At 41.9% G+C, this 12,512-nt stretch overlaps 2 protein-coding genes across 7 annotated transcripts; one reads left to right on the top strand and one right to left on the bottom strand.

Moving 5' to 3' along the window:
• The first annotated feature begins 2,244 nt into the window (after nt 1-2,244).
• On the top strand, nt 2,245-5,037 carry cdca3 (cell division cycle associated 3). 2 transcript variants are annotated; one of them, XM_020093052.2, is made up of 6 exons: nt 2,245-2,371; nt 3,122-3,272; nt 3,362-3,482; nt 3,574-4,497; nt 4,573-4,640; nt 4,780-5,037. In XM_020093052.2, the coding sequence occupies exons 2-6, from the start codon at nt 3,141-3,143 to the stop codon at nt 4,867-4,869; spliced, it is 1,335 nt and encodes a 444-aa protein (XP_019948611.2). In that variant the 5' UTR covers nt 2,245-2,371; nt 3,122-3,140; the 3' UTR covers nt 4,870-5,037. The 2 variants fall into 2 exon arrangements, with proteins under 2 accessions (XP_019948611.2, XP_019948610.2); XM_020093051.2 differs by having other exon boundaries at nt 4,777-5,037.
• A 1,405-nt stretch (nt 5,038-6,442) lies between these two features.
• gnb3a (guanine nucleotide binding protein (G protein), beta polypeptide 3a) lies at nt 6,443-12,008 on the bottom strand. 5 transcript variants are annotated; one of them, XM_020093086.2, is made up of 10 exons: nt 11,867-11,988; nt 9,915-10,016; nt 9,004-9,124; nt 8,682-8,827; nt 8,402-8,465; nt 7,608-7,770; nt 7,423-7,489; nt 7,125-7,326; nt 6,816-7,032; nt 6,443-6,681 (listed from the first exon to the last, which is right to left on the bottom strand). In XM_020093086.2, exons 3-10 carry the CDS (start codon nt 9,058-9,060, stop codon nt 6,575-6,577), a joined length of 1,023 nt encoding a protein of 340 aa, XP_019948645.1. In that variant the 5' UTR covers nt 9,061-9,124; nt 9,915-10,016; nt 11,867-11,988; the 3' UTR covers nt 6,443-6,574. The 5 variants fall into 5 exon arrangements, with proteins under 5 accessions (XP_019948645.1, XP_019948648.1, XP_069392960.1 ...); XM_020093089.2 differs by having other exon boundaries at nt 9,004-9,084; XM_069536859.1 differs by lacking the exon at nt 9,915-10,016 and having other exon boundaries at nt 9,004-9,084; nt 11,867-12,008.
• Nucleotides 12,009-12,512: the final 504 nt, after the last annotated feature.

Raw genomic sequence — 12,512 nt, 5'->3', positions numbered from 1 at the left:
ACCGTGACCTTGACATTTTACCTTCAGTCACCATTATTATCATTAAACCTTAGACCAACATGTCTTTCAGTGTGGCCGCTTCTGGCTGTATATGTCTGTCAGGTCATGGTCAAGACCTGTCAGACTGTCCAGAAGGGAAAAGTAAAGACTTAGATATTAAGGACAAGCTAGCTTGGGGGTATTGTAATCCAGAGGCTGGTGTAGTATTTCCATAAATCAGGGGCCACAATTTACACAGAGGGGCCAATTCCATATCAAACATCCATGTCCAATTCCTGATTCAGTAAGATGCACATTTAAAGAGTCAGTGTCTAGAGTTTGGTGACATCTAGTGGTGAAGTTGCATGTTGCAGCTGAGTACCCCTCACATCTCACTCCCCTTGCTGCCTGCTCCTGATGTCAATATAAAGGATTTCAATTTAAAGGATTCATTCTAGGGTAAAGACCACAATTTTTACAATTAACATGAAACACAGTAGTGAAAACATCACTAGGATTATTTTATATTCAATTTCTGCCACTAGATCCATTTCACCTAGATCTCACAACCTTGACTTCATTCCATGTTTACTTTTAGCTCTATAGCTTTGAACACACACCATTGAATATATTTAAACAAATGTTCCTTGTTCAAGCACATTGTGTACTTCTAATAAACCTGGGAAATAAAAAGTTATTCGATTATTTAGATTCAGAATGACAGGAGTTGTCTTTTTTTAACTCGCATTGTAACTGACATCCAAAACATTAAGTAACCCATCCGGACTGCTTTTGTGTGGACACTTGTGAAAAGTTTATATTGCATGTAATCTGTATTTTTGACATCAAGCTGTTTCTTTTTACTTCCATTTCATTATAAAGTTTCATAAGTTAGAGTGTTATTGTTAGAGACACTTTCTGTGACCTACATTTCCCATAATGCAACTTTAAAGCATTTCTCTTTGCACCTGATAACTTCCACCTCCTTTTAACTTCTACCCTCTCAGTTTAGAATTCAGGGTTTCAGTTGTAAATGTGTGGTTTCCAAACTCAAGCCAAAGTAACTGGTTTTCAGATCTTCTCACAACCACACAATGAAAACTTTTGCCTCCTGGTGGCTGACTGAAGTACAGGTCATACACACTGCCCCTACATGTTAGTGGAGTGACATGGATAATACTTAAAATGACTTGATTGACAGAAAGAAACTTAAAGTGGAGATGTGTCATAACAGTTCATGGATTTTTACAGGCTGAGTAAAACTTGCCATGGTGGTAAACTGGGTAAACTAACACTAACTATATGTAAAATGTTGGAATGTCCCACACTTTGAAAACCCCTGGATTAAGGTAATAGATAATAGCAAGGGTTTCAAAGCTAGGACTGCGTTTACTTTGAATTACATTTTTACAGTGTGATAGTAAATATATATATCGTTATATATAAACTATTATGCAAGAGAAGAAAGTGTGTACAGAATTGAATGCTGGAGTTTTAACCTGAAAAATAAAGCAAGAAGCTAATATTTTCATGAGGTGTGTCATAGTAAACATGCACTGTAGTACACGGCCAGGTTTAGTTGAATAAACAAACGTAGACTTCAGGCTTTAGATTTTACAAACCATTTTTTCAACTGTAAAATTGAGTAAATTGTGAAGATGAAATTGAAATGAAATAATACATAATGTAGAATTTAAATCTCATTAATTCAAATATTTTAAATCCATTTTAAATGTAATGTGTTGATTGCTGCAAAGACATAAAGAGGAAAATCATTGATTGGGATTTTGAATAATCTAATGATTATTTATACAAAGTGAGAAGATGTTTTTAAATGTATCTAATTACTGATTATAACTATAAGTATAACTGTTCCGATGGCACACTCTATAGTGTTCCAGTCAATATCTGTGTACAGCATCGCATGAGGCCTGTTCAGGAGGAATGATCTGATATTTGACAATATGGAGAAAAGAAAAGCGTTGTTTTAAAAGGAAGAATTGCATCTTTCATGTTCCACATCATTCAAAGTAGAAACCTATGATCATGTGCAGATTTCCCTGAGTTCTGTGTTACAGCATCACGTGTCTCTTGCAGACGCAATATAACGATCAACTTTTCTCCACAGGAGAAAAACAAAGCTTTCGTTTATTTCAACTTTCAAATGTATCAGAACGCCACGCCCAGTTTCAAGAGGCCCTTGCTCTAAACCAACCAATCAGCGCCGAGGAGGCGGAGGGGACGTGCGAGCTGATTGGTTCGTTTAAAAATAACAAGCACGTCACCAGCCATTTAAATGTATTCAAACCATAACCTGGGATTCAAACTCGTGTGTTTCTGCTGTGGAGTCAGAGAGGAGACTTTGAGCCGCACATCCTCCGTGTTGTTTGAGGTGAGTTAAGAAACACATGATTCATATAAAGAGAAAATAGTGTCGGTGATCTCGGTTTAACACTTTCTATCGCCGTGTTCAAACTTTAACCTGTTTAAGAACGGGATAGCGAAGCGTGCTAACTGACCTTAGCTGTGCTAGCTTGTTGTTAGCTTCTTGCACGTTTCTGAGACCTAATCGTTCCGTGGTATCAGTAAAACTACAAAGTTGTGTTGTCGTGAGTTCATGTTGTGTATGTTGACCATGTGTGATCTGTAGTCTAAGCTAAAAAAAAAGACCCCAAACTATCTCCACCTTGTTCTACGTCTTGTTTTCATTTCCTGTTGTATCAAACTGTATGACTGTATGACTGTATAGAAGCCACGAGGGCAAGTTTTTCATTCATCATATCCTGCATTGTTAGAGCTGGACAATGAAACAATATCAAGATCAATAAAAAAAGTCCATATTTAAACTAATATATTGCTTATGCATTGTTCTGACACAGTGAGGAGCTATAACACAGAATTATTAAACCCTAGATTTGTAAAATCCTTTGCTGTTTATCGTTCAAGCCCACAATCCTCACTCAGGAGCAAAAATCTGTCTTGAAATTTAAAATAAATAATAATGAGACATCCATTGTTATAATTTTCAATATTGATTGATGTGAACACTTTTATCTTGTCTGTGTGTGTTGAGCGTCTGATGTTATGCTGTTGTTACAGTTTCTGTGGAGTAAATCTTCTTTTCTGTTTACCTGTGAGCCAGTTAACCTTAGATAACCATAATGGGATCCAGTGAGAGCAAGATGCCCGTGTGTGCACCGGTAAAACCAGAGCCTGCCATCAAAAACAGTCACTTGGGTCATCTGACGGATCCACGCTCTCCTTCGACAGGCATCGATCGCACTCCTATTCAGGTAGGTTGTCTGGAAGATTTCCCACCACATGACCCTTCTGAAAGCTGTGGGAAGCATTTAAAGAGTTTCACAACAAATGTTTTTCCCAGGTTGGTGGGCTTGCGACCAAACCCTCTGCTGCAGCGAAAAGTGAGTGTCCACTGGAGTTCACTGATCCCCGCTCACCTTCTGTTGGTATCAACCGCACCCCTGTCAGAGAGATCATGAGAGGTAAATATTTAGTACCTTCACCTTATTTAGTACCAGAGTTTCCTCGCCTCAAAAACAACACATGATGATGTTCTTCCACTTGTCTCCCCAGCGAAAGTCGGGTCCTTTGCTCGTCGCCTGGGCATGTTCCTCCACAATGAGGCTGAAGGCAAAGTCTCTGAAGCCCCTCAGAAATGCTTCAGTGACGCTGTGGAGGAGGAGGTCTTCAAGTCAGAGGAACTGGCTTCCACCCAGCCCCTCCTGTCTCCTCAGTCGTCCAAAACCTTCAGCTCCCTGGCTGAGCATGCCGACCTCCTTGCCACCCCTGTGTCACGCCCCCTCCAGAACGCGGGTGAGTCAAGCCCCTTTGTTGTTCTGCCAGAGCCCCAGGTGGAGGTGGAGATAGAGACAGATATCAGCCTGGAGGAGGCGGAGGAGGTGAGGGAGTCTCCTCTTCACAAGCGATTAAGCTTGAGTCTGATAACCTGCCACGAGGGAGCAACCTCATCACAGATTTTTGCTGAAGTGCACCAAGACAATGCTTCTCCTCTTCCTAGTGTGGAAGTGGAGCCTCTCAGCGATGGCGTGGATCACTCTTATGCCCTTCCTAGCATCGTAGTTGAGCCAGAGTCTGACGTTGGGCCTTCACCAACCACCACTGAAGCTGAGTCACCAGTGCAGACATCCCCTGCACAGCCAGATGAAGCAGAGAAACCATCACCCTCTGAGGAAACTAAAGAGCTTGTTACAGGATGTTCTTTACCTCCTGCATCTGTTTCATCAGAGCCACCAGTCATCCCCAGCCCAGAGCAGCAACAGCTCTGCAGTGGCATCCGCTGCCCCACCTTTGACTCAAAGAGTCCCAGTCAGGTGGTGTTCAAACCGCAGTGGTTGGGAAAAGGCTTCGGTGCCTCTGGGCTGAGAGTCAGAGGGGTGCAGGGGGGCAAAAGAGGCTCCTCTCCTCTCGCTGTCCGTGTGACCGTTAAGAACGCAGCCAATCAAAATAAGGGACAGACTGGAAAACTGAAGCAGAAAGGTGTGTAGAAAGCTTGTGCCTACATGTTATATATGACAAGTTATTGTTATCTAATGTTTTTTGCTTTTTGTCCAGGTACCGAAGGCCGCTCCCCCCTGCAGATCCTTAGGGAGAGCAACTCGCCCAGAGACCAACGTTCTCAGGTATTATACTCAAGCAAGCACTTGCTGCTATTGATCCATATTCACTCAAACTAAATTGCATCTATATTTGGTTATTTAATCGTTCAAAAGTGAATCTAAAGACAAAGTAAATCAATTTGCTGTGTCAACTTTCCAGAAGAAGCTGAAGGTTTCCACCCCAGACAAGCAGAGACAGGGGCCGGTGGGCCACAGAGTGCTGGCAGTGGCTCTGGATAAGGAGAACAGATGATTCACTGCAGCCATGCACAGATTCCTGCTACTTTTATATCTCTTAAAACATTCTTTTATTTGTACAGTTTTCTGTCCTTTTGTGTAATTATTTTTAACTGCTATTTTATGCAGTTTTCTGCCCTGTTTGTGCTTTTTGTAAATATAAATAAAAGTATTTGCATTCATACCTCAGCTTTTAATCTTTTATTTTGAAGTGCCCCCCCCCCCCGCTATTTAGCTTTCCTTGTATTTTTCTGAAATAATTAAATATTCTCCTGTGTTTAAAATGTTTGTAGTTATTTCTGCACAAACACAAATATTTGTTAAATTGACTCATTTCATTTCTCATTTCATTGCCAGGTGCTTTCTGAGTCTCATCGCTCCTGGCTATGAAACAGTTTTTTTTTTGTCTCTTGTCTCTCTGTCTAGTTAATTATAAAGAAGCTACATTAGTGTGCCTGTAAATAAAACCAGAAACACAAGTATGATTTTAAAAAAAAAAAAAAAAAAAAAAGATAAATGACTTCAATATACTGAAGGGGGATTTTACTATAATCGTGTTAAACACCATAGCAGAACTGCAGTCAGTGTGTAAAAAAATAAATAAAAGAAAAAAGGTAACACTAGTGACTTGTATAATGCAGAATCCCAGGTTTATTAGACATTCTTTCAGAAAGGTAATATTGCTTTTACTCAACAGTGTAAAGAGAGGTCCAAATCCAAGTCACAGCGTGGAGAAAATGTTTCTGTATTTACACAAATGTTCCTTCAAGATCATCTGTTATCATGAATAAGGAAATGTCAAGCTCATATACAGATTCAGATGTACTGCTCACACAGCCACACAATAGCATTTATCCTCCAGGGGAAAAAAACAACACTCATATAAAGAGTCCTGTCCTGAGACAAATGGGTCATCCCTCTTTTTTTTTGTTAGTGCTTAATGAACCATGAAATCATTTTTATTATCCCATCTGTCAGTTCAACAGTTTACACAAAGCACTTTCGGGTCTAACCCGGTGGTTAGAGACCACAGATCCTGGTGAATATTTTCCATCAATCACATACAAAAACATCTCAAACACTAATGTAGACATCTGCAAACTAAAAATCAATTAAAATTAGAAAGTGTAAAGAATTTAAACGTAAGCGTGGAGGGAATCTACCAAAACTAAGAACAAACAACAGTCTGAAACAAAACAAAATGCAAATGTTCATATTCACTTCATATGACTTAACTTAGGCTTTGATACAGCATTTTAGCAGAGCTGGTGTAAAACTACACAGGCTGTAACTTGACACGTATTCAGTTCTATCTCATCCAGTGTGCTACCATTTCCATTTGGCAACTGACCTCAGCAGGTGATGTTTGAATGGCTGCAGTAAATGTGCATGTGTTATTAATTTGAACCACAACAGAATTCACTAATGAGAGGAATGGTCTTTTCAGAAACCCCACACCCAATATCCCACCGCGAAATTCACCCACTAGTGAGAAAAAAGGTGAGAGCGCAATGTGACAGAGAGAGAGAGGAGAATTTCTTTTTTCACATTACAACCCCCCTCCAACATCAGATAGGACTTGGCACAATTAAAATACCCTCTTCTCACCCTATGCGGCTCCACATCCCTCCCTCAAACTCCAATTTCTTTTTTATCTTCTTCAATTTCTCCCCCGGCAGATGTTTAACTGCTCTCTCTCTGCTCAATGGTGAGGAATGGCCTCAGTTCCATATCTTGAGGAAGCTGTCCCAGGACCCCGTGCAACACGCCATGCCATCAGAGGACACTCCGATACAGCTCACTCTGTTGTCGTGACCGGCCAGCACTCCTGGGCCACCACACAGAAGAGAAGACATGTAAGCATCACTTGAGAAGAAATCACTCAGGAGCTGAACTTCCCCTTTTCCCCTCCCATATCGTATGCTTCCTGTTGACCATTTAACTTTATATTTTCCAACTCACCGACTCTCTCAGCTTTCAGTGAGTCCCAGATGTTGACGTTGAAGTCGTCATAGCCGGCCAGTATCAGACGTCCAGACAGGGAGGGTGCCAGGGAGGTCACCCCGCACATGATGCTGGAGTCCTGGTAGGTGATGAGCTCCTGGTCTGCTCGCAGGTCGTACAACTTGCAGGTAGCATCATCAGACCCTGTTATTACTGCGTTACCGTTTGGGAAGAACTGTGAAAGAAAGGAGAAGTGATTAGACAGCAGGCCTCCTTTGAGAAAAACACCTTTCGTGAAGCAGAGCTGGAAATATTTTTCATTCTCACCCCAATCGCGTTGATGTCACTCTCATGGCCTCCAAAGGTCTGCCTGCATGCGCCCTCCCTGATGTCCCAAAGCTTGGCCGTGAAGTCACACGCCCCTGAGATGAAAAACTTGAAGTCTGGGGACACAGCCAGGGACATGCAGTCTCCCTGGTGTCCTGCAAAGATGGTCTTTTGGGTTCCTGTCTCAATGTCCCATAATACGCTGTGAGGAGACAAAAACGTCATGCATTTCAATTTTAAAGTGAAAAATTAAGATGCAACATTCTCTTTAGTTCAATTACTCGAACTATATTCTTACCAAGTGCAGTCGCCAGAGCTGGTGATGATCTCGCTGTCACTAATGAAACGACAGCAGGACAGGTAACCTGGGCAACCAAAGAAATGAATTATGATAAATCGTGAAGAAATTATATTAAAACGCGACAAGGACCGAACAGCAGAGTGATCTCAAGTGATTTCATTTCCAAGCTGTGACGTCCGAACCTGTGTGCGCCGCCAGCTCACGCATGACCTTGACATTTCCGTCCTTGCCCTTGAGATTGTAGATGGAGCACATGTTGTCCAGACCACCACAAGCCACAAGGTTTCCCGAGGGTGCATAGGCACAAGTCATCACCCACGATGACTTGAGAGGGATGGCGCTCACCTGAGGACACACAGCGGACTGTTTGACTCTTTCTCCTCAAAAAACCACAAATGAACTCAAACCCCTGTATCTGGGAGGAAGCTTTATTTTTAAATCCCCTGGAATCTAAATATTAAATGATATTTATTCATTATTCTTACATTTCTGAATAAACTCTCAATTACTGCATTAGAAACATTAGAGATCTTTTCTGTATATAACATTTGAGATCTCTGTTTTTTTATTATTATCGTCGGCACCTCTCTCACTTCTTTGTGATGTGATGTCACCTGCTTGTCTGAACCAGTCAGGATTCAGCAACACGCAAATCAGAATCTGATGTTTTCAGCAGGTTGTTAGTGTCGATTAAATCTTAAATCGCTTCAGCACAATTCTATAGACGCAGATTAGCTGAGGTTAAATGCTGAACAAAACACAAATTGCCGGTTTAGTCGTAAATATGTAATGTTTTGGAGAAATTCTTTGGATTTGAAATGTTCATATCTTTACGAAATGATCTTCTGTATTTTGGTGCATTTGAGGGTAAATACATGCAGCCGTTTTTTTTTTTTCCTCAGTTACTTTTGATTCAGTTGTAGCTGAGAAAACACATTCATGGCTTCATATCTTGTTTATCTGCGTGTTTTCTTACCTTGTTGGTTGTGATGCTGTCCCACACTATGAGTTTTCCATCTTGTGAGGCACTGACACATAGCCTGCAGGGGTCACATTAACAGAGGGTGAGAAGGAAGCAAACATTAAAATTACCATACGGTGTGCACCGTGTTCCTACTAATTCCTCCATTTTAAAGCACCATGTGTATGTCACAAATCTAATTCAGAGATTTCTTCTCACTCGAATTAAATATGACACCATCTGATCTTGGCTGTAAAAGTAAAACAGCAGGTCAACTTATGAACAACATGTTTACTTGGTGTCAGTGCCCCAGTGCATAGCATAGATCTTGGCAAGGTGACCCCTTAGCGTTTTCCTGGTCTTCAACTGGACACGGCCCACCACGGTGATCCCAGCCACCGCCTCCTGCAGCGTGGTGTCCTGCATGGTCTTACGAGCCGCCTGGGGTACAGACACAAACAGAGGTGATTGATTGATCCACTATGCAGTTATAGCAGGATAATGACAATATTTGTTTAAAGAGAAGTTCAGGTCATGGTGAGAAACAGAAGTCACTTGATATCACGGACGATCAGATAATTTTCTTGGTTTATTGCAGACAGGATGAGCCTACTCACAGTGATCTGGTCTTTGAGACTGTCTGCCTCCTTTCGCAGTTGCTCCATTTCACCCATGGCGATGGTTGTTTGGTACGGTCACTAATGGAGACAGGGAGAGAGGTCAGGAAAGCAGATAAGCCTGAAATGAAGAGGAAGAAGAGGGGTAGAAAGAAAAACAGAGCAAACAGAACATCAGTTCACATAAAATTATTCAAGAATATAGTTGTGATCATACCTTTATCCTCCAGCAGCAGCTCTGCCTGCTCTAATGCTTCATGCTAGAGTTTGACCTGCACCTACCTGAACAATTCCAAGTAAGCGCTACTTTGCAAGTCAAACTGGCCCATGTCTACTTTGCAAACTTAATAAACAGGCAGGAGCACACAAAAACCCACAAAACACGCCTACACACACACGCACGCACGCAAATACATGGAGAGAGTATGAATATTTGAGCATGACATTAACAGTGAAAGTATTTGCTCTTCAGATGAAGTTGTGAGCACACATCCTCACCCTGAATGTACACACAAACCAGAATGTCCTGTAATACGCAGCTCATGACACTGAGTGGGGGTGGAGTCTGTGCCACTTAACACTTCAGTGCACTTGCCGACTTATGTTGATGGCTATTGAATTTGGTAATGTCATGATTAAATGATTGGAGCAATCACCTAATGGACAAACTCATACAGTGTGACAAATGTAATCGAGGCCTGAGAGAAAAAAGGCCGAGTCACGATCTGATTTGACAGAAGCAGAGAAATGAAACTGAGTTCACGGTGAAGCAGCACAATATAACCAACCTCAACAACAATAAAATCACCCTCCTCCTCCTCCTCTTCCTCCTGAACACATGCAGAAATGACTTTTCTTTTCTTTCGATGCAATAAAACCGCCACTCAAAACCGACATTTTCACCATCTTACCTCGAGTTCTGATCAGAAGAGGGAATGCTTGTGTTGATCTTATCGTTTGCGTCCCTGCAGCAATCTCTCTCTCTCTCTCTTTCACTATTTGAATGAGTGTCCCTGTCAAAACACATGACCGAGTGGATTTGCGTCTAATTTGTTTGAAGTGAAAAGGAGAAGAAGGGAGTGAAGGTGGGAGTGACTCTAGAAAAGAAAGAGATTAGCTTGAATTGTTTGCCTCTGTGATGAATGGAAGATAGCATAACATACATGTGAAAATGAACATGTTACAGAGCTGATGTGTGGACATCATCGCGGTGTGATACAGAACATCTACTGTGTGGCTGTCCTGTCTGAAACTGATGACAACTGTTCCCTGAAGTTGGGAACCAGGGATTTTTGTTGGCCTTTGTTCCAGATGGGAAATTGCTTCAATAATGAGGGTTGTAATGAATGCTTGAGTGTTTAAGTTGTGCTATTACCCTTTTGCCATTCTGTCCCTGGGACCCTGCCATTGTTCTGTGTGATTAAATGAATGCTAGGGGGTTGCTGGATGGTGAAGTGCATTAACACAGCCAGAGAAAAGAGGAGGGGGGGGGGGGGTGGCAGGAGAGTGAGTTTTAAATCCTTCTGGCTGAGATTTTAAGGGAAGCCTTTTGAATCAAATCTGCTCTCATCCGATTACTGACTGCTCTTTGCATCTGGATAAGAGATGGAGGAGAGGATGGCGGGGCGGGGGGAGGGAGCAGATAGCGGGATGAGAATGAGGGAGGGGGCATATGGAGGAGGCGGAGAGAGTTGTTTGGATGGGAGCGGGTAAGAGGCGGGGAGTGTTTTCAGTGCCACTGGGCCTACGAACTTGAGTTTGACCACTGACACCGATACTGTGCAGTTTGAGAGCTCAGGCCCGACCAGTCAAAACTAAATCATGTCTGTGAATCCAGGTCATGGTCACAAGTTGTACATTCCCTAGACAATACAAACAGATGCACATGTAAACTCACACAAGTCTTTAAATATTTCTCTTGTTTATTTTATGCCAGTGTTGGAGCTGTTTATCTTTGCAGTATTTGCAAAGATAAACATTGGGTTGTACAATTATTGGAGAACATGCGTGCCATGAGAGATAAAACAAATTTGCATACCAACAGACGTTGTTTGCTCTTTGGTAGCTTAGAGTGAAGTATCTCTGGGTGTATAAGACTGTTGTAGTCAAAGATGCTTTCTGGTTATTTTGGATTTGCATGACTTTTGCCTTAAATTTGATAAAGTACCTTGATTTTCAGGTATTTTATTTACAGCCTGTTTCCAATAGCTTTACTATATCATATAATCAGTATTAGAACATGGAATCACATAATCATATATAATAATCACATGCGATGGACGATTTTATCCATATAATTCAATCTTAATATACAAGACCAAATAATTTTCTATGCACTTCTGATTCATATATCCATATAGCCTTCATCCACAAAAACAATTTATCACAGTTTTTTATCATGCAGATTATGTCTGACAGTATTAGGAATCAGACCACATGGGAATTTGTTTTACTCAGATTATCAGTCTACACGACAAAACCAGCATTGTATGTTGATCCCATGTAAATCCCTCAGCTGTGTCTGCCACAAAAAACAAGTTCATAAAGTGTGTGTCAACATTATTTTGAATGGCGTCCCCTGTAAGATCATTTTTAAAGATCCTCAACTTTCTGGAAAATGTTTTGATCATTTAATTTGAGTATATATGATCATGACAGTCAAAAAAAACACCTCACAGCTAAAGGATTTCGCCAAATTGTTGAGGATGTGATTGAAAAATATGTTTTCAGATTCGAGCAATTTTTATCTGAGCCATCCTCTGAGCAGTGTGACAGACCTGCACACACACACAAACGCACACACACACACAAACAACTACCAAGAGTGTGTACACAGCGGCATCCAGTCGCACCATCCACTCACCAATGAGGAGCCTCCTCTCAAGGTGTGTCGGTCGATCTTCAGTCACTCTTCCTCCAGCGGTCTCCCTCTGCTTGTTGTCATAAGTTCACCACACTTTCTCCCGCTTCATTCACCTTTGGCGTCTCTCTCACACACACACACAAACACACAGCGGGATATTCCTCCGTCACTCACTCTCTCCACTGCTCCTATGAGGAACAGATGAGGATTGGAGGGATGAAGGGAGATCAGTGATGAGGGGATAAACCCTGGGATGGACAGAAAGAGGGGTGGGAGGGGGTTAGTGGAGTGGGGTGGGGGTGAAAGATACAGAAAGGGAGAGGAGACAGTGGGGGGAACCAAACAAGGTGCAGAGCATGGTTGTAGGGTCACGAGACACACAGGGCCTGGGTGAATCCGAATCAGACACCAAGAGATGGAAACCATGGAGGGGAGGGGAAGGACGATAAATAGAGGAGTCGGGAACATGGCTTTTTATGGTGCTGTGGTGGTGTTTCAAAGACCTGTGACTGGCAGAGGGGTTTGTGTTCTGTAAACCTGGGGTTAAGCTAATATTAGAACATTTAGGGGCAGAGAGGGGAATCAGACAGGGTTCAATGATAACAAAAGAAATGGCTGCAGGATGGAGGAGAGGGGTCTTTCTTGT

This window comes from Paralichthys olivaceus, chromosome 13 (genome assembly GCF_024713975.1).
Source record: "Paralichthys olivaceus isolate ysfri-2021 chromosome 13, ASM2471397v2, whole genome shotgun sequence".
In the NCBI taxonomy this organism is placed as follows: Eukaryota; Metazoa; Chordata; class Actinopteri; order Pleuronectiformes; family Paralichthyidae; genus Paralichthys; species Paralichthys olivaceus.
Note: the sequence above shows the minus strand (reverse complement) of the source record. Positions and strands in the feature narration are given on the sequence as shown.